Source organism: Barbus barbus (assembly GCF_936440315.1).
Source record: "Barbus barbus genome assembly, chromosome: 13".
Taxonomy (NCBI): domain Eukaryota; kingdom Metazoa; phylum Chordata; class Actinopteri; order Cypriniformes; family Cyprinidae; genus Barbus; species Barbus barbus.
In genome coordinates this window covers 10,381,197-10,407,209 of record NC_136741.1, presented here as the reverse complement: position 1 = coordinate 10,407,209, position 26,013 = coordinate 10,381,197, and the positions used below count along the sequence as shown (strand labels likewise).

The following is a 26,013-nucleotide window of genomic DNA, read 5'->3' as shown; positions in this document are numbered from 1 at the left end:
TTTGAAATGACAGTTGTAGATGTTGCCTTTAATTGTGTGTGACCAATGAGGAAGACATCCAAAATATTCAGTGGTGTGGGTCCCTAGAACAGGACTGAGAAGCATTGCTCTAGTATATACAAGTTTGGCAGAGGTGTAGCCAGGGAGCTAATGCACATGCTCCAAAATGTGTGTCGTCTCCGTTACTCGCTTTAGTTTCCTGTCACTTCTCTACAATCCTGTCTCAGTGAAGACAAAAGCCCACAACACTAACTAAAGAGGAAAATATCTGTGTAGTAATTTTAAATGCATGTGTGTTCTGTGAGGAAAGACTGCAGTTTGCAGATATCATTGATACTCAACTCGGATGTTCTTTTCTGTAGTATTCCTATGCAGACCCAGTTAGGGAGTATAATGCCATGGTGTATGTGAAGAGAAAAGACACATTTCATATTGACAGCACTGACCTTTATGGTGAGTATAATTCTTTTGATGTTCATGATGAGCTGTGTTTGAGCAAAATACACACAAATATAGAATTTGTTATTGTCGAATGAACCCATTATTGTATATACATAACTGTAAGGCCTTAGCACTTTCCATAAAAAATATAAATGTACATTTGTGCAATACTCATTAATTTAGTATACAAATGTAAATGTTACCCAAGTATAAATTAAGCTGTTAATCGGTTGAGGCTAGCTAGTGTTAGACTAAATTTATGAAATGAAAGGAAGCTATTTGTTTGATAATTTTTTTCTTACAGTGACTTGGGTATAAAACTTAAATGATATAAAGATGAAAGAAAATGGAACATTATTCATACAAAATGCCTTTATTTTCTTGATTAATGTCTCCTGCTGTTGTCTCCTCTCTGTCCAGTTTAACCCTCATCATGGCTTTGGCCTGATAATCTGTTTATGGCTTTAGATTGATAAATAAAACAATTCTTTGAAAATGTAGTTGCTGAATCTCACTCCAATGTGTGAATTTTAAATCTACATTGTCTGTATTGTAACTATGTTCTAACTAATATTTATTGTGTTCTCACTATTTCAGTGACGTTATATAACTGTTCAGTTGGGCACTTGGACTGTAGCCGCTGTCATACTGCAGATCAGAAGTACAACTGTGTGTGGTGTGGAGCCAGTTGTGTCTACAGAGAGTCCTGTTCCAAACACATCGAAAAGACCTGTCCTGCTCCTCTCATTCATTTGGTTTGTTAAACAGTTTCAACTTTTTAATGCACAAGCCTAAAATTAATTTTGCTTTGGCATAGTATAACAATGACCGTTTGTGATCGGGTTAATGGGGCCTCTATTTTTTAATTTCTTCGTTCTGTTATTCCCCTCTCTAAGAGAAACATTCTAAATCTTCAGCTTTAGCAATGGTTTTGATTCCCAGGGAATGCATGAACAGATCAAATGTATAACTTGAAAGCACTTTGTCACCTCGGATAAAATGTAAATCGTGTAAATGTAAATCTTTATCACCATAAAGACTGGTTTTCTTTCCATAGGTGGAGCCTTTGTCAGGGTTGGTGGAAGGAGGCATTACTTTAACTGTTTCTGGGTCTAACTTGGGACAGAAAGCTCAGGATATCCTTCAGTCAGTGACTGTTGCAGGCGTGCCCTGCACTGTTATACCACATCTATATGAAATATCCTCCAGGTAAACACCCACACATTGTGTGCAAACTAGTTTAAATACTGTCATTGACTGGATGACTGCAGGTTTTTATGAGAGTGCCTCAACTTGTCCCTAAAGCACACTTGCTTCAGGAGTATAGTATAGAACAGGGTTCCTCAAATCTTTCCCTGGAGGGCCAATCTGCTGCAGAGTTTAGCTCCAACCCTGATCAAACTCACCTACCTGTGATTTTTCTAATGATCTTGAAGACTCTGATTAGCATGCTCAGGTGTGTTTGATTAGGGTTAGAGCTAAACTCTGCAGGAGTGGGACAGATTTGAGGATGCCTGGTATAGAACCACAGTTCCTGCACCTAAAGAGCATTGTTCTTTACAATATACAGTATTTGCAGTTCACTTATTACACTGATTAAAGCATTTTAAGAAGTACTTGCCCATTTGCTTTGTTTCTGTCTCACACATTTGTTTATGCTTACTCTCTCTCTTTTAGAATTATATGTACAACTACTGCAAGTGGAGAGGAGAAATCTGGTCATGTCTCAGTCAAAGTTTCTGGTGGAGGCTTCGGCCTGTCAAGTCAGAGATTCAGCTACCAGGTTAACTTGTATTTACCATTAACTAGCAATATTATTATCATGTCTTTCCCAAAATATGTATTAGCCCATCTTCCATTGGATACACAAGGGGAATAATCTGGCCACAGAACCCAAATATATCATAAAAGTGTTCCCTATAAATTGTTTGAAGTCATAGAATAGCTTTGTGTGAGCAATCAATAACAATGACCATCATATATATATTTATTTGTATTGTGCTTTTGTGTGTTTTTTGAAGATGAACACTCCATTACCTACAGTACCTGTATATGTGACCCTGGAGCACAATTTTTTTAAATTGAGATTTATACATCATCTGAAAGCTGAATAATAAAGCTTTCCATTGCTGTATTGTTAGGATTGAACAGTATTTGAGATAACTATTTGAAAATCTGGAATGAGTGCAAAAATCGCCTTTTAGAGTTGTTAAAAAAAACTTGCCCCTGTGCATTAAAGACTTTTGAAGACAACACAGTTAAGATTCAATTTCAGTGTGTAATGATACTCTATACAAAACATGACACTGGCATATTGTGCTTTGACGCAACATAAAAGCATGGCTCTAAGTTTGCACCACATTCTAACACATTGTGAATGACTAACGTTGTGTTGTACAACCCCCCAACCCCCATGCCATATCCCTCCATTTGGTTTTGTGCGGTTGCGCATTGTTGTTATTTGAAAATGGTTGTTGTGGAATTCCTTCTGTCTTGATGACTGCAGAAGAAAAAAAAGTGTAATTCTTTAGTTCTTGAATCCCGACTTTCTTCTGATTGTATCTCTCAACCTTGCATCCTTTAAGGACCCGAAGCTGATAGAGGTTTCTCCTCAGAGAGGACCACAGGCAGGAGGAACAACTCTGACAATCACAGGCAGAAAACTTTTGACTGGTTGTGTTACTGATATCAGTGTCCTACTAGGGAATGTGCCTTGTTCATTGTAAGTACTATGCATCACTGTGGAAAACTGTCTGCTGTAGACTGGTGTAATATGAGTATTGTCTGTGATTAGGAAGTTCTTTATGTCGTCCTTTTCCTCTGCAGAATATCAAGTGTTCAGGAGGAGACTATCAAGTGTCTGACTGGCGCTAGTAACAGGACAGGAGAACACAGAGTGACTGTGCGGTATGGAAACACTGAGCGACATCTCCATGGCAAGGGCTACTACTATACCCCTGACCCCAACATTACACATGCCATGCCCTCGAAGAGCTTTATCGGGTGTGTGCTTGAGTTTGAGTGCTTTCTCTAAGACTTGAAGATATTTGCCTGGCTGACTTTAAAATGTGCAAAAAACATTCTTTTAGACCTGCATTAAAACAAGCCTGTATCTAGGAACTTTTCTTTCAAAACTTTTAACTTTTTTTTTTTTTTTTCTTGAAAATCTTTAACATTTCTTCCTTTACGCATTTATATAGTGGAGGGCGTGTAATTAACGTTTTCGGACAGAATTTGGATGTGGTCCAGAATCCTCAGATGCGAGTGACAGTGGTCCTCTCAGACTCAGTTGATCCCTTGAGGAGACACAGAAGATGGAGAAAAAGGAGTGTAACAGATGTGGAAATGCAGGTAATAGACTGAACAGAACACTGTTCTATCATACAGGTATTTTAACCTGACCTAACAAACTCACATACTGAATTTATTGTGTTCCTAGTTTTGTACTCTGTTAAACAAATGTAAAAAATATATATTTACAGATTAGTAAACTTCTCCAACATCTATATCCACAAATTTGAAGCCTATTTTCTAAATTTTGAAACTTTTGCCCAATGCTTCATTCATAAATTCACATAAACAACTGGTTGAGATTAGATTATTCATTGGATTATACATTATGAACGATCTAATTTCATATCTGATATGATTGTGGTAAGTACATTGCTTGCCGATTGTTACTTTTATGGTTCTGATGTTAATTTATAACATCACTATCACACATTTATTCTTTTAGCGACTGTTTTATTCAGAGTGATCTTCAAGTGAGATTCAGAAATACTTATGTTCTAAAGTAAATCTGTTTTGATTCACAACCGTTTTAAGATTGATCAAATAAAGACCTTTTTTCATCATGAAGGTGTTTTATTAAGATATTAGATTATAGTCTTTGATGAACAGTCTGCATAGTTATGCATCATTTTGTGTCAAATATTTTGGTGACTTTGTCCACTTACACAGTGTTATCTCTTTCTCTTGTTTTCATTTTCTCTGTAGTTTGAGGAGGATTGCGAGGTGAAAACCTCTTCTCTGTTGTTGTGTCGGACTCCTGGTGTAGATGCTCAGGTAGTTGGTGGTCATATGCTGGTTGAGTTTCTGTTGGATAACTTGCACTTTGACTTTAACTCTGTTAGCCAATCACCTTTTACCTATGAACCCAACCCAACCCTGCACCCGCTGAACCACCGTGATCCTACAAAACCATATCGCTACAAACCTGGATCAGTTATATCAGTGGAGGTTAGTGGGACCTTTGCCATTGTGTTTTTTTATGTATGCGTTTGTTTGTTAGTTTTTGTATTTTTGTTGCGACTGTCAATATTGATTAGTTCTAAATCACTTTTTTTACTGGAATGGTTGAGTCTAATTGTCCAATCACAGCATGGATTGATATTTCTTAATATCGCCCACCATTACTTGTCATGTTTAGGAACTTAATCTTATGATTCTTATTTTTCTTAGACCCCTTTTAATTTCTTTCTACAGGGTGAGAAGTTAGACTTGGCCATCTTTAAAGAGGAAGTAGTAGCTCTGATTGGTGAAGGAGTTTGTGCTGTTAAAACTTTGACACATAACCACCTTTATTGTGAGCCACCACCCCAGCAGCCCCCACTTTCCCTCAGGCACGGGCGCAAGCGAGAGGGAGCTGAGGCCTTTCCAGAATTTATAGTAAGCATGAAGCCAACGCCCTCTCACTTAGCGCTTCTATTATGAAGGGGCTGTGGTTTGCATTTTTTTTTTTGTAGCAGATATTGTATTGCATGAACAGGGGTGTATAATAGTGTGTGTGTGTGTCTGTTTCCAGGTGCATATGGGAAACCTGAACTTTTCACTGGGACAAGTGCAGTATGATTCTCCTAGTCATTCCATCTTTCCACTGGTGGCACAGATTGGGGTTGGAGCAGTGGCTTCTCTTGTTGCTCTTATTGTTCTTGTCATCGTGTTTATATACAGGTGTGTATGTAATTTGAGAGATTGTGCTAAATACAGTGCTGTGAAAAAGTTAGTATCCTATGAAGAGTATAGCTTATTAATGAATGTAATATTAATGATAAATGGCAATATCATTTAACAAATGACTCTTAGATGTGCATTTTAGAATAAATTGCAGAGTGTAAATCGGAAAACAAAATGCCCATTTCATGTTTAATGTTTACCTGCTACCAATGAGTAATGCAATATACCAGTCTAGAAATGTTTCGATATTGATTTAGGAACGTAACTGATATTTTGTGCCCTGGGTTCTCCACTTAGGAGAAAGAGTAAACAGGCACTGAGAGATTATAAGAAAGTTCAGATCCAGTTGGAGAATCTAGAGACAAGTGTGAGAGACCGCTGCAAAAAAGAGTTTACAGGTAATTTATGGCTACATTTAGGATCAATTTTAATGATTTTATATCGGATGGTTCACCCAGAAATGAAAATTGTCATTTAACTTGCCCTCATGCCATTCCAAACCCTAATACCTTCATTCATCTTTGGAAACACAAATGAAGAAAACTGATATTTCCTCATCATTTTTGTCTATCCGTTGAAATGGACATTTGAAATATTGATTATATTGACTAAAAATGAAATGACATAAGGGTGAGTAAATTACCAAATTTGAATTTTTCGGGCTCACTAACACTAAGTCTAAGAAAAGCTGTAAGCAAGGCCAAAATGCATTCCATCATTCATTCAGAGTGATAAAATGATAACCAATAAAATCAATTTGGAACTAATAGTTAAATATAGTCCACTTGTTCCACAGCTTCTGAAGAGTTGCATTAATTTGAAGTGTTATGTAAACCATTTCTCATGAAAATATGACCTTTAATAATCATAGATTTGACTCTTAAACCTCCACAGATCTGATGACTGAAATGATGGATGTGACGAGTGATCTGGTTGGATCAGGGATTCCTTTCTTGGAGTACCGTATGTATGCTGAACGCATCTTTTTCCCTGGACACCGTGAGTCCCCACTTCGCAGAGACCTGGATGTGCAGGAGTGCCGACGGGCCACAGTGGAGCAAGGACTCATTCAGTTATCTAATCTCCTAAACAGCAAACTCTTCCTCACAAAGGTAGCTAAAATCATTTTTTCCTCGCTTAGACTTTTTTTTTTTTTTTTTTTTACCTTTGACAGTTTTCTCAGAGAATTACCCATTACATTATAACAAACAGGGAATGTTTTGGGAAATGCTTTTGAAGATGACCAAACACTCTTAACACCCTGTGTATACCAGGCATCTCTGTTTTGTGATTGTAATCTGCGATCCCCTACTCATAATTTTTGTTTGTTTATTTGTTTTTGCGTAACTGCTTTTAAAATGTTAGTTTTTTGTCACGTTTAGACAGAAAGAAAATTAAGAACATGTTTTATACATTCATAGCAAGACAATATAAATATAATTTCTATCACTTGAAGAAATGTTAAAAGAGCACATTTAATGAAAATGTCAACTTCTAGTAGTAGTTGCTAGATCTAGTATTAGTTGCTAGATCTGCTAGTTCTAGTAGTTGCTAGAACTTCTAGTTGCTAGATCATTAGCAGAAGAATTTAAAACTATTATTATGTAAAGTATATCTCTACGAGGAGAGATATAACTTTTATAGCTTTTGAGTACTCGGTACTAAATTAAACAAGACCTTTAAACAATTTCAGTTCTCTTTAATGCATCGTTTTGCCTTCTTGAGCATCACTGAATGTTTGCAGTTTTTATAAAAGTTGTATATGAGTCTGTGAATGGATACACTGAATTAGGGGTACCCAGCCCTGTTCCTGGAGATCTACCTTCTTGCAAAGTTCAGTTGTAACCCTGATCAAACACAACTGAAGCAGCTTATTAAGATTTTCTAGAGCACTTCAGGGTTGGATTTCAACTTTGCAGGTAGGTAGATTGGGCACCCCTGCACTAAACGATAACTCTTTCCGTCTTTTTATATTCATTCTGGCATGTTTCTTTCCTACAGTTTATCCACACTCTTGAGAGCCAGAGGACATTTTCACCTAGAGACAGAGGATATGTGGCCTCTTTGCTCACTGTGGCTCTTCACAGTAAACTAGAGTACTTCACTGATATACTCAAAACATTGTTGAACGATCTGGTGGAACAGTATATTGCCAAGAACCCTAAACTCATGCTCCGGAGGTAAGTAACAGACATTTGAAGTACTAATTTAATCTCATCCACTGTTCTAAAAAAAGTGTCTGTATGACTGAGACTTTAATCTTCTCAGAACTGAGACTGTAGTTGAAAAGCTCCTGACAAACTGGATATCCATCTGCCTCTATTCTTTCTTAAGGGTGCGTATGAAAATTGGTAGAATTGTTTGGTTTTTAATGCATAAATTTTAAATTGGATAAAATGAGATGCATTATAGGTGAGACACTTACAAATAATTTTTGCAGTTCTGAAAAATGCGATTATATGGTTAACAATGTAAAACAATTGTCCAAGAATGTAATTAGCCTCCTGAATTCTGAGAATGTGCTAATTAAGATTGCAGGATAGTTTAACATTCAGGCTCTTGAAGATCTGATGACAATTGATAGAATTTTAAAATAATTTCTTGGTGTTTTTGAGTGGATTATCCATGTTGTATTGTGTAAATGATTGTATTTCTGCTCCCTGTGTTCAGCATTCAGCTGGTGAGCCTCTCTACATGCTCTTCAGAGCAATTAAACACCAGGTGGATAAAGGACCTGTGGATGCAGTGACTGGCAAAGCCAAATACACCTTAAATGATAACCGCTTGCTAAGAGAGGATCTGGAATACCACACCCTGGTTAGAATTTTTTAATTTCTTTATCATGAGCTGAATCTTTTTATTGCACAGTGCATTTTAGTGCATTTTCTGCCAAAAAACCTTTTGTAAAAAAAATAGTTTCAGCATGACTGAAATTCTCCATCTTAGCTCACAGATTGTGTCCACACTTAAACCGTCACAATGTTTGGTTACACTTTATTTTAAGGTGTCATTATTAGTGTAATTACACCAGTAAGTACTGAGTAATAGTAATAAACAAAATGTACTATATAGACTTTAGTGAAGGTAGCACCGTATTTAATTTTGAACAGGAATGAAAACGAAGCTGTGAGGGATAGAAGTATAGTGTGTTTAATGGATTCTGCTGTTGTTTAACAACATACTGATTGTTCAGCTGATTTAAAAAAAAGACAACAAACTCCATAAAACTGTTTTGAAAGTTGTCAGTTGGGAAATTATGTGATCTAGAATCTTTTGTACAGTGTGTGTCGTTGTAAAGAGTCAAGCCTGTCCCTTTTTATCTGCATTAAATTTAACATGGCATCTAACCTGACTAAGGTGTATAGGGTTAAGATTAGAGTTTGGTTTGGTGTTATCTGCTTGTAATTATGACCAATTTACTGTTATTACTGTAGTAAGTACATGTAACTTATAACAAAGGAGGATACTGTAAAATAAAGTGCTACTCTGCTTTTACATACGCTGATGAGCCGAAACATTATGACCACTCATAGGTGAAGTGAATATTTTTAAGCATCATCTAACACATGTGAACGTCTAGGTAATTTATATTGTAAATGAACAATCAGTTCATTTAATCAATGTATTAGTGCAGGAGAGATGGGCAAGAATAAAGATCTGAGTGCAATCTGACAAGGGCTGAATTGTTGGAACAGCGATGCTTGTAGGGTGCTCCTGAGCAGCATTTTTGAGAACCTACCAACAATGGTCTGAGAAGGGTCAAACCTCAAACTGGTGACTGCATGTTTGGCGTCCAGGGCTCTTTGATGGTAGAAGGTCCACATGCCTACAATTTTAATGGTTCTGTGTAGATGTAGACTGGTCAGAGTGCCCATGAGGACCCCTGTCCATAGCCAAAAGCCCTTAGAATGGGTACACGAACAAGAGAACTGACCTTGGGGCAGTGGAAGAATTCTGGTTTCTGGTACGGTTTTCTTTTGCATCACGTTTATTTGGGGATTTATTGACACCAGGAGCCTGTTCTTCATACGTCGCTAACTCAGTTAGCTGGATTTGATTGTTGACTATTTCACTTGATCTTGGATCATTTGGTTCTCCGAAGCTTATCTTGGACTTGCTGTCATAGCAACAGGTCCGTAAACTTAAACCTGCTCAGGAGCAGGCTTATTTCATGTAAACAGGATTAGATCGCATCTTTTTAAGTATTGATACTTAAAATCTGTCCCATGCACCGCTACTTTATTACAAGAGTACCCTACTGGTCCAGGGACAATAATTTAAAATAATAAATATTTAAAAATTAATTTGAAAATAATATAATGATGTTGTGTAGTCTATAATACTATAGACACAGCCAGTTGTACTCATTGAAAGATTTATTAGGAATGTAATAATTACTTTATGATTGCATTGGAATCTTACACGCATGCTATACAGTTAATCTGAGCCATGCATTAATTTGAGTGGTGACAGATATTATGGGAGTAGCTTGATGGAGCGCAGGAGATGCAGATAACATGATCTTGACCCTTAAGAAACTTAAGAATTAATGCTGTCACACAACAGATCTGCTTCAAATATAAAGTTAAATGAATTGCTAATTACAACATTGAAATAAAAATTTAAAGCCTGTACAAATACTAGAAATCGTGAATATAAATAATTGGGAATCATGTAAAAAATACAAAAATTAAAAACAGTGCACATTTAATTGATCTATTACAACATTTTATGTAGTTTTGTTCGCTTGGCTGTTTCCTTATCAAGGTCCAGAAATTTGTCAATTCTTTTCGTCAGGTGTTTTTTTTTTTTTAATTTTTTATTATTATATGATGTCATTACATTGCGGTCTTGCCGCCAGCCAATCACTGCATTGCTGATCGTGTTTCGAGTATTGATACATCTGCCCTTTTCGGGGAACACGAGAACACACAGTAATTTTAGACAACTTAATCAAATACGCAAATTCGTTTGAAGAACCAAATTAGCCAGAGATCAGTTATCAGGATTAGAAGATCTGGCATCTTTCAAATCATCTCAGATGTAATAAGCGACGTACGAAGAACGAGCCCCTGGATGCACTGCAAGAAGTTGACAAGCTGCTTGAGGGTCTGTGAAGTTCTGGGCAATGTTCTGCTGGGAAACCTTGTTTCTTGCCATTCATGTTTACACGCCGCATGCCACCAACATAAACCCCATTGCAGTCCAGATAAACCTTTCATGACAATGGCATTCCCTGATGGCAGTGACCTCTTTCAGTAGGATATTGCGCCCTGCTACAGTGGACACATTGTTCAGGAGTGGTTTAAAGAAGGGTAATGAAGAGTTCGAGTGTTGTCCTGCTCTCCAAATTCTTTAGATGTTAATCTGACTGAGCATCTGTGGCATGTGCTGGACCAACCAGTCCAATCCATGGTGGCTCAACCAACCTACTGATAATGTCTTGGTGCCAGATACCACAGGACACCTTCAGGGAGTCCATGACTTGGTGGGTGAGTGCTGTTTCGGCAGCACAATGAGAGCTAACAGCATGTTAGACAGGTGGTCATAATGTTTTTGCTCATCAGTGTATTAATATAGAATTAACATTGTTCTGACATTAAGTTTCTTAACCCTGGGTTTCTGCCTTTATGAGTATAATTGAAGGATGATTGTAGTTGCCTAGTTTAGATCAGTTCTCTGTTCTGATAAACTTTTTGCTAGTTTTATGGTAGAAGTGAAAGATGTGCAATTTAAACAGATCATTATTAGCCAGAACCCATGGTCTTGAAGAGAAAATTGGAAAATCAACTGGGATATTTACAATAAACAAATAAGTTTAAAAATGTATTACAGAATCATAGGTGGATTTTTTTTTTTGTGCTTGTATAAAATGTAGATAATGGAAACATGATTTAATAAAAAAAATACTTAATTTTTTTTCTAATTCTTTTTTCACTTTAGACCGTGAATATCTTGATGCAGGGAATAGGTGTGAATGAAGCTCAACCAGTTGCTGCTAAAGTTTTAGACTGTGACACTATAACCCAGGCGAAGGAGAAGATACTAGACCAGGTGTACAAGGGCACCTCATACTCTCATAGACCACATGCTGACTCAGTGGACCTAGGTGAGAGCGTTTATACATGTCTACACTCTCTCACACATATCAGCTGTGTCCTTTCTATGTCATATTCATTCATTCATTCATTCTTTCATTCTTTGTTTCTTTTCCAACTTTATATGTTTTTGACGTTACATGTGGTTTTCATTGTTCCTTGGGCATTCCCAGAATGGCGGTCTGGTGTAGCAGGTCACCTAATCCTCTCAGATGAGGATCTAACATCTGTGGTTCAGGGCAACTGGAAACGTCTCAACACGCTCCAGCATTATAAGGTACAATGCAATCTTTAAAACACACATTGCTTTATAGCACTCAACTCAAGTGCTTTACAAAAAAAACAAAAAAAAAATAACAATGCCTTACAAATCCTCTTGAATCACATGAACCATTGCTCGGCAAAATTTTCTGGGGGAAATCCACTTATTTCAATTTGGAATTTTGCATGAGGATTAAAATTTCCAATGCATGTTTTTTTTTCAAGGTGGTCATGCGAATTTGATCAACAGAAATATGCCTTGTTTGAAAGTGGAAGACCGAGTTGGGACTATCCTTATTTGAGTGGCACATATTTTAATTAATGTACACGTCAAATATTCCGTAGTAACATGACACAAAGTATAGGTAACATTTTTAAATTCTTTTCCTCATGTATTTTTGGGATTTCAGGTTCCAGATGGAGCAACTGTAGCTTTGGTGCCGCGCCATAGCAAACATATTCACCATGATACCCATGATTACATTGCAGGAGAGAGTGAGTACAGTATATTGCATGTGGCTATGCAAAGTGTTCATGTTCAAAGATACAGTGGGAAAAAAAATATTTGATCCTCTGCTGATTTTGTACGTTTGCCTACTGACAAAGAAATGATCAGTCTATAATTTTAATGGTAGGTTTATTTGAACAGTGAGAGACAGAATAACAACAACAAAAAAATCCAGAAAAACGTATTTCAAAAAAGTTATAAATCGATTTCCATTTTAATGAGTCCAATAAGTGTTTGACCCCTTCGCAAAACATGACTTAGTACTTGGTGGCAAAACCCTTGTTGGCAATCACAGAGGTCAGACGCTTCTTGTAGTTGACCACCAGGTTTGCACACATCTAAGGAGGGATTTTGTCCCACTCCTCTTTGCAGATCGTCTCAAAGTAATTAAGGTTTCAAGGCTGACGTTTGGCAACTCGAACCTTCAGCTCCCTCCATAGATTTTCAATGGGATTAAGGTCTGGAGACTGGTTAGGCCACTCCAGGACCTTAATGTGCTTCTTCTTGAGCCACTCCTTTGTTACCTTGGCCATATATTTTGGGTCATTGTCATGCTGGAATACCTATCCATGACCCATTTTCAATGCCCTGGCCCTGACGGTACATTGCCACGTCCATCGTCCCTTTGATGCGGTGCAGTTGTCCTGTCCCCTTAGCAGAAAAACAAATCTTGCTGATTGATAGGGGATCAATTTCTTATTTGACTCATTTAAAATGCAAATCAATTTATAACTTTTTTTGAAATGAGTTTTTCTGGATTTTTTTGTTGTTGTTGTTCCGTCTCTCACTGTTCAAATAAACCTACCATTAAAATGATAGACTGATGATATTTTTGTCAGTGGGCAAACGTACAAAATCAGCAGGGAAACAAATAATTTTTTCCCCACTGTACACACTGTTTTTCATTATTTATTTTAGACTAATCTTGAAACAATACAGTATTGTTTAAGAAAATTAAAAATGAATGAGGATTTATTGTATGTTCCCTTTTCAACACCTGAATATATTGCTTTATTTTATTGTCTTTTATTCTACTTACACAGAGACGCCCATGCTAGAGGATGCAGATGAGGGAGGAGTGAGAATGTGGCATCTAGTGAAAGCCAGCGAGGAGCCAGAGTTACCCAAACACAGACGAGGCAGTTTAAAAGAACGAGAAAGAGCCAAGACAATACCAGAGATCTATCTCACACGGTTACTGTCAATGAAGGTAGCTTAAACGTGTTTACACACCCTAAAGATACAGATAAAAGCATAAAGGAGAAGCCAAACTCACAGCAGTTATGTACAACTCTTTCCAGTAGGTATGGCTGAATACATGCACCATTTTACATGTTGTGTCTTTGTCATTCTGTAGGGTACACTGCAGAAGTTTGTGGATGATCTGTTCACTGTTATTCTAAGCACTAGTCAACCGGTTCCTCTGGCAATCAAATATTTCTTTGACTTGCTAGATGATCAGGCAGTGCGCCATGGCATTTCAGACTCTGAAACTATTCACATCTGGAAGACTAACAGGTACGAATTAACTTTGTAAATGATAACCATAGAAAATGCTAAAAGACAATCTGGAAATGATGGTGTAACTTGTTGGTTAATGCATGTCCGCAAAATAACTGTCATTCATTTTCTTTTCTTTTTTTCTTTGGTCAACATTTTTATATTGACCTGTGATCCATGATAAAGGGCTGGTTTACCCCAAAAAATCATGTGGTTCCAAACGAAGACTTTTGTTCATTTTCTGCATAAAATAGTTGTTTGGACTTTAATGGATGGAGAAAAATTGTTAAGAGAATTAATATCTTTATTTGTGTCCCGAAGATGAACAAAAGTTTCTGTTTTGTGTGAACTATAGCTTTATCCTATGTATTTAATGGAGGTACTTGTTGATAGAATTAAATATTGAAAGCCCTAACAGGGTTATAACAATCAAGTATCCACCAAGGAATAAAGTAATAGTTTAAAATGTTCTTGATGATCTGATTTGGTTGTCTTTTGGTTCTAGTTTGCCTCTGCGGTTCTGGATAAACATTGTAAAGAACCCTCAGTTCATCTTCGATGTGCAGGTGTCAGATAATGTGGACGCGGTTCTGTCAGTTATTGCTCAAACATTCATGGACTCTTGCACTACCACAGAGCATAAACTTGGCAGGGTAAGAGACAAACAGAGAAAGGAACAGGAAGCCAGTAGAGTGGAATATTGACATGACTGAAATTTTTATTTTTATTCCTTTTAATTATCCAGGATTCACCTATTAATAAGTTGCTGTATGCCAGAGATATCCCTCGCTATAAACAGATGGTTGAACGGTAACATTACCTTGGACTGCTTTACTTCTCTAAAGGCCATATTGGAAAGTCATCTTGTCCTGAATCTCACTATTTTTGTTACACAGATATTATGCAGACATCAAGCAGACCATCTCTGCCAGCGATCAGGAGATGAACTCCGCTCTTGCTGAGCTCTCCAGGGTATGTCTGTCACCAGTTTACCTTCTTTCAGATTTGAAAAAGTCATACTGACTGAAGTGAATTTATGTGTTAGAGATAGGGGGTTATTAATAGTGTTTTGTAGCAGAAGATTTACACTCTCCATATTTGTTTTGACTTTCAGAATTACTCTGGAGAATTAAATTACCTGGTGGCCCTGCATGAGCTCTATAAGTACATCAACAAATACTACGATCAGGTGAGTGAATGTATAAGCTCTTAGGCTAATACTTTACAAAAAGATTCTGTTTGTTAACAGTTAACTACTATAAATTAACATGAACTAACCATGTGATAAAGACAGCACACCACACACTAAAAGATTTTCAAGAGTCCCGACTGTGAACACGGGAAATCTCGCAAAATCTCTGGAGACTTGAGAATAAACACAATTTTTTTTTTACTTGCAATTTTGGAACAAAGAACATACAAGGGCAATAACATATAAATTACATCAAATACAATAATAAACAAAAAACAATAGAAAATAAAATGAAATAAAAAAAGAAAAGCAATAAGAAAATAACTTTTTCTTAAACAAGTATAAATAATTACAAATTATTCAAAGAATAGTTTTAAGGCTTTAAAGCAATGGCAAAGTCCCAGTCTTTGGTAATGGCAGGAAGAAATTGCAATGATAGTGTCCAAATCCTGCGCCATGACTGTGTTTGTTATGCTTCCGTCTTCTGTCAGCTCGCTTTCTGATTGGATATTGTTTCGTTTCACGTGATAATCTCAACATCATACGCGCGTTTGTCCTCGGGGTTCCCCCCAAACATCAGGATTTCTGATCGTAAATATTCAACATGTTTTATGATTCGCGATCGGGACGCCTCCGACGTTCTTCCAAGCAGATTCAGTCACTCTTAACACACCTCACACCGCAGGAAAATCTGCTAAAATAATCTTTAGATCCACCAAGATAATCGGGACATTACCTAGGAATGTCGGAAGGGGAGAAATCGGCCCAAAATCAGACTGATTATCTTGTGGTGTGTACCCAACTTAAGTCTCTGCAGCCATATAGTGGTAATTTAAGTTCCTTTTTATTTTTAAATAAGTGTTTTTAAATAATCCGATTCACTGATCTATGCTAAGCTAAACTACAAGTGCTACCGCCAGACCCGGAGATCAGCTGAGTGGATTCAAAAACGGTAAAACTCAACTGTTTAACTCTTGGGGAGTTGCAAAATGAGCCTATTTCCAAAAAAAGTGGAGTGTTCCTTTAAAGAGATTAATACTTTAATTCAGCAAGGATTCATTAAATAGAGTGATTGTAAAAACTTGTTTTATTAAAACACATTTCAAACCTGTTCTGTTGAACTTTTATCTTCATCAAGGAATACTGTAAAAAGTGTACCATGGTTTCCACAAAAAAAAATATTAAGCAGCACAACTGTTTTCAACATTAGTAATAATTGTACATATTTATTGCACAGAATAATTTATTTAGAATAATGTGGCACTCAAAGCTTTGCCATGACTGGAAAAAATTCTACATTTTAAATAATAAAATTGAAATCTAAATATTAGTATTTTAAATTTACATTAAAATAAAAGTTATTTTAAAATATATTTTACAATATTACTGTTTTTAATACGTTTTTGATTCCATTCTGGATGAGGATAAGAAAATTAATAATATCTTAAGCAAAAAAAAATCTGAAACTTTTAAAAAATGTTATTGCTCATTTGTTCACGTTAGTTAATTCATTACAAATGAGACATTGTAAAGCATTACCGACAACACTTTAGTATGGGGACCAATTCTCCCTATTAACTAGTTGTTTATTAGCATGCCTATTATTATTATTATTATATTGACTGTTTATTAGTACTAAAGCTAAAAAAAGCACATATTCTGCATCCCTAATCCTACCCAACACCTAAATTTAACAACTACCTTACTAACTGTTAATAAGCAACAAATAAGTGTGCCCATGTTAGCACTTTTAGTAGAACAATACATTTTTAAAGACTTATGCTTATATAAATGTTTGTATCTGTGCTCTAATTGAATTCCTCTTTCCTGTATGTTTATGTGTGTTTATGTTAGATTATCACTGCCTTAGAGGAAGACGCCACCGCTCAGAAGATGCAGCTCGGCTACCGGCTTCAACAGATCGCTGCAGCTGTAGAAAATAAAGTGACAGACTTGTGATCATGGACAAAGTAAAGTGAAATTAATAAGTGTGAAGACACTGAGTGGCTATATGAACACATGGTACAGGTACTTTAGGTACAGCATCAATTGTTCCATTTAGCTGTATTAAATTGGAATCTACTAACGAAGATAAATTAAGACCCACGGTGTACTGTGGTGTGTTGGTTTAGAAAGGGTGTAGCCTTCAACTTGAATATGGTCTTGGATTTATTTTTATTATTTTTTTAAATATATGGAATGGGGTTATTCCCATTTCATGGTATGAAAAACACATGTGTTCAAGCTCTTGCTTGGTCATGGCCTTCCAGCAGAACACTATTGTATGTTCTGTGCTTTGTCTACCTCCTCGCTTTGTATCTACCAGTTGTTCACTGTTGGTAACATTTGAATGTGATTCAGCATTTGCAAAGTTGCAAAAACGTACCATGACTGACACACTGTAGTAAAATGTTGTAGAATATTTTCAGTTTATTAGGAACTGTCATAATGTTGAATAAGTGTCACTGGAAAATACTGTATGAAAGAATCTGTTTTTTTTTAATGCATAAATTTTGACTAGTAAGACCAAGTCTAGCAGACCTGTTACATATAGTTTCACTGTTTCAACCAGTCAGGTCAAATAATGTTTAGCCAATGTTTTTCTTTTTGGATTAATTTTAATCTGTTGGCATATTTTAAGATGCTTTTTATTTGCGGTGCCAGCATAGGATTGAATGAATTAATCATCTCTTACCACATCCTCTAACATTTCATCAATAAGGAATTTTAAAGACTGATACTTTTATGTAGGTACGTTTCAATCTTTAGCCTTCATGTGAGAAAATATCTGTGTTGTAAGTAAAGTTGTGCTCTGAAATACTAGTGCTGGTCCACTGTATAGGTAAATAGGCCACTCTTTTGCAATTAATTTCTTTTGATCAAAGACTGCTCTTAAACACTGATCAACAAAAATTTGCGATAAATAGAAATTGTCAGAGAAAAGATGTGACTGTGTCATATTTACTAATATTTTTAGTGTAGTATAATATTATAAATAATGACTGAATTGTTACGTAGCTTCTTAGCAAGTTTGGAAAAAGTAAATTATTATCAAACTTATGAACACTTTCTTTAAAAGAGAGGTTTAACAATAAGCTTACAAGTTGAATGTTAAGCTGTTCTGTAGGTTTTTGGTTCTGAATGTATGCGAATTATGGGAATACAAATGAAAGATAACTAGATCTGGTGTCTTTGCCATAGCATCACATGAAAACTAAAGTACATTGTATTGGGCGTTCAAGGTGAACTTGATGGCATCAGTTTAATAATTAGGTAAAATAAAGTTTACATTTGGAGAGCTCTGCCAGTCTCTGTTCTTCTTGATGCTTAAAACTAATTTGGTATTAGTTAGTTATTAGTACTAGGTATGCTGGAACTCACAGTCTAATGTAATTTCCAGTATTGTCTTTTGATTAAGTGGTTACCTTTTAAGAATGACACTTTGTAAGACTGACACCACTGCCCACTGAATGCTTGTAAAATACAACGCATCCTTCCTTTGTTTGCCTTGACGACAAGCACGAAACAACCCTGCTGAAGATACTTCCGAGTATCTTGGTATTCTCTATGGGTTTCCAACAGTATGCAGGTGACAATTTAGTTTAGCATAGCTTATTTTAGAAAGATGTGTGAAAATTTCAATTTTATGCATGTATACGTGATATTAAAAAGTACAATTGTGCATTTAAATGGATTAAAATACTATTGCCTCACAGCGAAAAGGTCCCCAATTTAGGTCCCAGGTTGAGTGAGGAGCCCTTTCGGTATAAATTTTGTATGTTTTCTCAGTGTTGGCGTAGGTTTTGTTCATTGACTCCAGGTTCCACAGTCCAAAGTCAAGCAGGTTAGGTGAATTGGAGAATATGAATTGCCCTTCTATGTGAATGTGTATCTTTGTATGTTAGCTCTGTGATGGACTGCTTACCTGTCAAGGATGTTTCCCTGCCTTCGGTCTGAGACACTGGAATGTACTCCCGTGACCCTACATAGGGGAAACATTATAATAATGGGGTACCATACCTTAATCCTGCAGATTTCAGCTCCAACCATAATCAAACACACACAATCCAGCTAATCATGGAGTTCAGGGTAACCTGAAAATTCTATCAATATGAAGCCCTTCATAGTAAAACATTTGGGCACCTCTAATTTACATACACTATCAACACTGTAACAATGCAAAGCTGGTTGAAAATGGGTGGAAACTTATCATTTAAATGTATTTTTAACCCTGTATACATTTCTTTCTTCTGCGGAACACAAAAGACGGTATTTAAAAAAAAAAAAATGTGTTTGTTTGTGTTTTCGTCCAGACAATGAAAGTCAATGGGGTCCAGTGTTGTGTGGATCCTAACGTTCTTCAAAATATATTGTGTTCTGCAGAAGAAAGTATTGCTTGGAATGCAGTTGGACAGAGGGTGAGGACATGGTGACAAAACTGTAATTTTTGCACTATTCGTTTGGGGGGGTTAACTCAAGAAACAAAAATCATGCTCTACAAACACATTAAAACATATTTTATGACGAATTGCGGACCAACTTAATAGATGCATACCGCTACCGAAGAGAAAGATTTCTATATTCCTAACATTATACCATCCTTAATATTCTTAATAAATCTCATGATTGCATCCATTTGTTTTCATACATTTAGACCATCATTTAGCCTATTGTGAATTCTTTATTTCCTAAAGACTGCTATTCTTCTTTAAGACTCTTCCATTCTCTTTTTAATGCATTATATCAAAGCATGCTCACATCACATTACTCTATATTATGTTTCCCTATAATGTGTAATGTATGGTAAGGATTTGAAAATGTCTTGTTCCCTTCTGCTTATGTTATGAATGATTTGACTTTGCTGCTCCTTTGTGCTGACCTGTTCCAATATGTCTGCCATTTCATATTGCATGCTTTGAATGATTCTTTGGTCATTGTGTCTACCTTCTCAATCCCCTAATAAAAATAGTTATTCCTATCTGTTTTATACTATATAATGTAATCATGATTTCTGATAAAATATATATCAAATTAAATTATTGTAATGATTGTAAACTCATTAGAATCAACTTTGATTCTAGACCAGTTTAATTGAAAATACACCCTTTAAATTTGTCTGGCTTTTAAGCGGTTAAAATGATGACGTACCATCGGCCTCATGCATGTCCGCCATGTTTGTAGTTTTTCTTAATTTTTTGTTTGTGCAATTCCCTATGTAGGAAAAATGAATGTCTAAACGCTTGGGCTGTCTTAGCTGCGGCGTATAAATGGTTAGCGTTATTAAATCAAATAATTTCGTTCGAACGCTTCAAAACTTATTTTACATTTCGATTTAAACAAGGAGCTTTGCAGCGCAGATGACCCGGAACTGTAACCGACATGACACTTGAACTCTGTGTATACGGTAATGTGTAGTTCGCGTTTGCGCCGAGAGCTATTGTTGCAACAAATTATTTAAACTATAAGCAGCATTTAATGGAAATAAAAGGTTCAAAATAATCGCATATCACAAATGACTGTATGCCGATTTGGGAGTGAAAAGACGAAACAATCGCTCGTTAAGAAGCTCACAGTCTCATTGGGTGATAATCGCTCGTGCAGTAGTGCAGTAAAGCAGGTAAGAGTCAATATCCAGAACACCCTAAACTACAAAATACGATTGTTCTGAGCTGCTTATAGTTAGACTATTAAAATAACTCCACAATTTGTGGCAATATTGGCATTAGCAGCACAAGCGGCTACGAACTTTGGGTAGCATAGAAATATTAACCCATTAACCCACATTCTGTTGATGCTATACGGATTTAGAGGTGTCGCAGTGAAATACAATGCGTTCATTTGCATTCAAACTTCAGTGTGCTCAACCTACAGCCTATTTATATATCAGAGCGTAAGTTAGCCCCCTTATAATTCGAACACTGTAGTACGAATAGGCTGCTAGCTTCGATTAAAACGTTACAGTCTATTAGAATACATTGTTAATAAAGGATGTATAATGTGCATTTCTATATTTCAGAAATGGAGTCCCAGCTGGAAGTGAACCCTGTATTCCTGCAGCAGCTCAGAGAGTTGGACATACCCGAGGAGGCAGCCAAACAGGTACACAGGCACCTCACAAAATACAGCAAACCTGATTACAATTAATTAAGTATTTGCAGTTTTGTTTGACGTAGTAGATATCAAAATACAGTGCACCCATTTTGAGAACCAGAACTGTTTGTATACTGGATATTATGGTTTGACTTACCTTCATGAGTTTGTTAATTTTGTTATGATAGCAGAATCTGACTATTCACGTTATGTCATGATTTTTGGAGTGAGATGCTTTTATTGCTCTTTTACAGGCACTTTTGCACACACAGAATGTGTCTGCAGAGGAGGCTGCAATGTATTACTTCAACAAACTAGAGAATGAGGTATATTTCAAGTAGTTTAATGTTTCATTGAATACAGATTTGTGTTGGGCTCAATGGATATGACAAACCACTGATTTACTTCTATTTAAATAGTGAATAGATTAGGCTATATACAGAATGTGAGCAAAGACCACTCACTGAAGCAATTACTCACTTGTTCTGGGAAAACTCCTGTTAATAATCAATGAAGTGGTCTACCCTACACCATAAATCTCTTATTTACATGGTCTGTACTTTGTTGGTTTTTAACTCTCAGCTCGTGCTGAACAAAATTTAGAAATCCTGAGCAGTTTGCCAGTTTGCTGATTTTAATTGGACCATTGTATTGTAATAGGAAAATGTTTGACTCAACAGAGATAGATCTAAATAGAATGATGTGTAATCGAGGCAGCCATGATCAGCCAATCAATTTCATTTTTTTTTTTGTTTTTGCAGGAAGAGGGTGATGAGGACATGATGTTCAAAATGGTGTTTGTTGTAAATATGGAGCTGTCCATGGGTGTGGGGAAGGTAGATATTATTTATTACAATTCCCAGATTTACAATGTACTTAATATAGAAGCGATTGATACAGAAAGATGAATAAAAGACCATTATGTTATATCTGATGCATCACTGATCATCAGTCAAAAGGTGTTCCCTCTCATGAATAATATGAAACCAATAACAATTCAGTGTTTACTCTCTAACATGTCACATTCTGTTCGTGGAACTGACAGAAGGAAATTGCTAAACAAAGAAAATAATAATAATTCATCTTACTATTCAAAATATCATGTGATATTAATTGTTTTGAACAGTAACTTAAGCATAGGTCTATGCGTTAACAAAGTGTATTTTAGGGTTTATTACCCATTCAATTTCTCTTCAGTGATTAATCAAAACAATCTATAAACATCAACACATTTCCATTTTCCTCAGTGAACGCAGTTTAATTAAGTTATTAAAATTTAAATCAGATATTTTAGTTTTTGTTTGTTTATAATTGATGCTTGTTTTTGCCACAGTTATAAACTGTCATCCTGTAAGTCACAATAATGAGAATTTTTCTCATAAATATGGACTAAAATGTCAGTAATTAGGGAAAAAATCTAATTACGGACTATTTCTCATAATAATGTTTTAAGATCTCCTAATGAGAAACTCAAGTGTGTTGTGCCTAACAAGCAAACATCAATATATGTGCAAAGAAAATAAAAAAAAGATGCTGTGTAAATAGTTTTCCAGATCTTTCCGTATAATTGAGCTCTTATGTGTACAGGTGCTTTTACATAGAAGTGTGAAGTGTTCTCTAGCTCAAGAGTTTGCCATGGTGACAAACAATGGTGCCTGCTTATGCTAATAAATAAATCTAACACAATTACCAATTAAGTAACATGCCTTTATTAAGTTTAGGTGTAATGGCATTTATTTTTCCATGCAATGTGTGCGTTATTGTTTTGAGCATATAAAAGCGAAAAGGTTGTGAATAAAGGCATCTTATACCAAGTGCCTTACTTTGTTCTTGTTGCATTTACATGGCTTTGACCAGCGGATGTCGCCGGCGTGAGGATTTTTCAGCACAGAATCATTTTCTGGAGCAATAGGTTCAAATGATTTGAAGTTGTCTCCTAACTCTACTTTTTAATCTGTTGCATTGTGAATGCATACAATAAGCCATAATCACGGGGAAAATTTTTAAAAGTAATCAGAAACGAAGTAGTAAATTTTTCATTATGACTTGCATAATCACATTGTTTACTCAATTGTTGTAGAAATGGGCTTCCATACTTTATCATACTGTCAATGTAGCACCACTTTTGCATTTCAGCTAATTTTATTTGTTAGAGAATAATGTCTCGTGTATAGTCCCCGGATTTCAATAGATTTGAGACGAGCAGTGTGTCCCTGTAGGTGGCAGCGCAGGTGGGTCATGCTGCAGTGGGTTTATATCAGGCCTTGCAGGAGAAAAACAGTTGGAGGGAGATGGCCTGGAGATGGGACCATGCTGGGTAAGAGATATCATTGGGGCCTCATTCTTCTATTGTTTTTTAAAATAAATATGAAACCAAGACATGTATATAAAACAGAATATATACATCAAAATATATACAGTATATTAATCTAAGACACATTTGTGTGCATGTGTTTGTGTGTGTGCCTGTTTAGAGCGAAGAAGATTGTGTTACAAGGCACTAACATGGCACACCTTTTGGAGTTGCAGGCTCTTGCTATGAGCCTCAGTCTTGCTACAAAGCTGGTACAGGATGCTGGACACACACAGGTTAACGGCACATCTATGCAAAGATGCTTTAGCATGGCATTGCAGTAATTGTTTTAATATGGGAAATGGTGGGAAGATTGTACTATTTAATAGGTTTCATGTTTACAATTTACCTAAAATAGCATATAAAAAATTAGAGACACATAAGTTAATGGTTTATAGTTGTATATGCTAATGTATTATACATATTTGACACAATATTGAAAATTTAAGGAGAGTAAGGCCTAATACATGGGGAAACTTTTTGGGCAAAGTTGCCATCATAGGGCAACCAGGTGAGACACAGGGCCCACGACTGATCTATAGTATCCAGATAGAAAATTGTTACCCATTCTCAATGGGAAAGGAACATTGCTCAAAAAAAGTTGCCTGGCAAAGTTGCACTGTGTATCATCAGCTTAAGATGTTTGAAAGATGTGTGATGAAGCCTGGAAATTAATTTTGGACTGTGTTGTGTGTGCAGGTGGAGCCAGGTTCATGCACTGTGCTTGCCATCATAGGAGAAGAGGAGATGGTGAATAATGTCACAGGCAGTCTGAAACTGCTTTGAAGAAACTACCGTAATGCTGAGGAAAACTCTTCAAAAGTGTAGGTTTGTGATGTACCACAGAAAGAACAGGGGTCAGTATTTCCCCAACAGTAGCATGGTTTTCCTCACTATAATGGTGCACTCAGTAATTTTTTGTTCAAGTTGTGATGACTTATACTGACACCTAACAACGTGGATGCATCTTTAAGCAAAAGCAAACATTTTCTGTTACTGTTACCTAGGGGTGGGTTATATACCATTATGATTTTGTTAATCAGTATAACTATGTGTATTGTCTTTGTTGTGGTTATGCCAATTTTTCCTGCAGTTCTGAAACTCCAGCACCACAACAAAAGAAACCATAGTTTACTCCAATTGTGAAAGGGAATTTGCCTTTTCACATCGCATTCAATTCAAATTGCAGTGTATCACAAAATAAAGGTCTTTCTATTTAGCTATCATTGCGAGTAGCACACAAAAAGCAAAACAAATGCAGAATATTCCGATTTACAAACAATACACATACATTACAGCTTTTACTTAATTCTCATGAAAATGTTCACACTGAGTAAATTATTTCAAAAATTGAGAACTTGGACTATATTAAAAACTAAATTATAAGGGGTAATGGGAATTTTATGTAGTCACTAAAAGGTTTTCAGTATTGTCATGGAAGGTTACCTGACATAAAACGGAGAAAAGGCTTTAGAAAAAAAAAAAAAAGTCATCATACTTAACATACTTACCTTGTAATGTTTATTCTTTGCTTGCAGTAAAAACAAGACACAAAGATGATGTAATCAATAAAACACTATAGTTTAAGTTTCGTTGCAGTATTAATGATAAAAAGCTCAATTTTAGATCTACCATTGCTTGGAAATTGGATTCATAAAGATTCTTAATTTTCCTGAAAACTGTATGTTGTGATGTATGTTGTCTCGATAATATTGTTACATTTTTGCTTGTATCGCACATCCCTATCAATACCATTGTAGAAATGCAGAGTAAGACATGATTTATTTATTACTCAATCAAAATGGGGTAGAAGGTGAATTACTAAGATAAAATGAGTAGAATTTGACTGCTAATGCAACCCGCGTGAGGGGACTTTTATTAAGCCACTGAAATTACTGTCATGTCATATAAGTGTATGTGATTTAGAAACTTTTCTTTTAAATATTACATTTAATTTATTTTGTACAGCTTTTTAATGAAGGAAGAAATTACTGAGTGAACCTGTGGAAAAAAACACACCGACATACAATAGTTTAACACACCAGGTATGTTTAAATAATTGCATTTCAAAGCTCTTAAGTTACACGAGAAGACAACTAATTGATATTATCAACAGGTCCCTAAATTTCTAGAGCTAAAAAAAAGTCTTCAAAGAGGAGATGTCAATTTAAATAGCAGTGTGTAAAAATGTATAATGAATTATAATCACATGCAAGTGTTATACTTAATGTGCCTGTAGAACCCAATGTTTTGATGATTGTGAAATCAAATAACCATTGTCATACTGTATACTGTATAACATGTTTCTTCTTTTTTATTGTGGGAATATTTTTTATTGTTTACAATTAAATGTACCCAATCCCTTTGTGATGATAAAATCAGTTTGTAGCTTCACTTCCTTGTCATTTACGATTCTTGTCCTTTTACCTCATGGAATATTAAGGTTTTCATCTTATACCCCTCTTCAGAATCTCTGTGGACGTAGTAAGTTTGGACATATTACTTGTTTCTCGTACTGCAGGGAGGTAGGCATATTCAGACACAGGAAGTGACTTCCGGTCACATTATATGGTTTAAATATGTAGTGGCACAAAGGCCAAATTCCAATACACAT

The 26,013-nt window shown here is 35.9% G+C and overlaps 2 protein-coding genes across 5 annotated transcripts in view; both read left to right on the top strand.

The window, feature by feature from the left end:
- Window positions 1-18,258, top strand: part of LOC306878676 (plexin-B1-like) — a 52,614-nt gene extending 34,356 nt beyond the window's left edge. The window contains exons 14-38 of the mRNA XM_079431155.1: window positions 363-453; window positions 1,039-1,196; window positions 1,499-1,650; window positions 2,119-2,224; window positions 3,027-3,163; window positions 3,268-3,444; window positions 3,642-3,792; window positions 4,438-4,680; window positions 4,927-5,109; window positions 5,246-5,394; window positions 5,695-5,795; window positions 6,292-6,509; window positions 7,399-7,577; window positions 7,666-7,732; window positions 8,068-8,214; window positions 11,341-11,506; window positions 11,669-11,772; window positions 12,167-12,251; window positions 13,308-13,474; window positions 13,622-13,782; window positions 14,270-14,417; window positions 14,510-14,574; window positions 14,661-14,736; window positions 14,879-14,953; window positions 16,811-18,258. Coding sequence (XP_079287281.1) covers window positions 363-453; window positions 1,039-1,196; window positions 1,499-1,650; window positions 2,119-2,224; window positions 3,027-3,163; window positions 3,268-3,444; window positions 3,642-3,792; window positions 4,438-4,680; window positions 4,927-5,109; window positions 5,246-5,394; window positions 5,695-5,795; window positions 6,292-6,509; window positions 7,399-7,577; window positions 7,666-7,732; window positions 8,068-8,214; window positions 11,341-11,506; window positions 11,669-11,772; window positions 12,167-12,251; window positions 13,308-13,474; window positions 13,622-13,782; window positions 14,270-14,417; window positions 14,510-14,574; window positions 14,661-14,736; window positions 14,879-14,953; window positions 16,811-16,915 — 3,411 coding nt within the window. The 3' untranslated portion in view covers window positions 16,916-18,258. The remainder of the gene's footprint in view (window positions 1-362; window positions 454-1,038; window positions 1,197-1,498; window positions 1,651-2,118; window positions 2,225-3,026; window positions 3,164-3,267; window positions 3,445-3,641; window positions 3,793-4,437; window positions 4,681-4,926; window positions 5,110-5,245; window positions 5,395-5,694; window positions 5,796-6,291; window positions 6,510-7,398; window positions 7,578-7,665; window positions 7,733-8,067; window positions 8,215-11,340; window positions 11,507-11,668; window positions 11,773-12,166; window positions 12,252-13,307; window positions 13,475-13,621; window positions 13,783-14,269; window positions 14,418-14,509; window positions 14,575-14,660; window positions 14,737-14,878; window positions 14,954-16,810) is intronic.
- A 1,899-nt stretch (window positions 18,259-20,157) lies between these two features.
- On the top strand, window positions 20,158-25,793 carry LOC306879031 (putative peptidyl-tRNA hydrolase 2). Of its 4 annotated transcripts, none has more exons than XM_079431709.1 (8): window positions 20,336-20,573; window positions 20,973-21,055; window positions 21,301-21,372; window positions 21,808-21,882; window positions 23,266-23,363; window positions 23,521-23,611; window positions 24,099-24,223; window positions 25,368-25,793. In XM_079431709.1, the coding sequence occupies exons 2-7, from the start codon at window positions 20,975-20,977 to the stop codon at window positions 24,183-24,185; spliced, it is 504 nt and encodes a 167-aa protein (XP_079287835.1). In that variant the 5' UTR covers window positions 20,336-20,573; window positions 20,973-20,974; the 3' UTR covers window positions 24,186-24,223; window positions 25,368-25,793. The 4 variants fall into 4 exon arrangements, with proteins under 4 accessions (XP_079287832.1, XP_079287834.1, XP_079287835.1 ...); XM_079431707.1 differs by having other exon boundaries at window positions 23,521-23,635; XM_079431706.1 differs by having other exon boundaries at window positions 20,158-20,573; window positions 23,521-23,635; window positions 24,099-25,793.
- The last annotated feature ends 220 nt before the right edge of the window (window positions 25,794-26,013 follow it).

Bases quoted from the DNA above. Each gene is read 5' to 3' on its own strand.
- LOC306879031 (XM_079431706.1), top strand. From the start codon at position 20,975: ATGGAGTCCCAGCTGGAAGTGAACCCTGTATTCCTGCAGCAGCTCAGA. The intron at 21,056-21,300 runs GTACACAGGCAC...GCTCTTTTACAG, and splicing joins CCGAGGAGGCAGCCAAACAG to GCACTTTTGCACACACAGAA. The intron at 21,373-21,807 runs GTATATTTCAAG...TTGTTTTTGCAG, and splicing joins TCAACAAACTAGAGAATGAG to GAAGAGGGTGATGAGGACAT.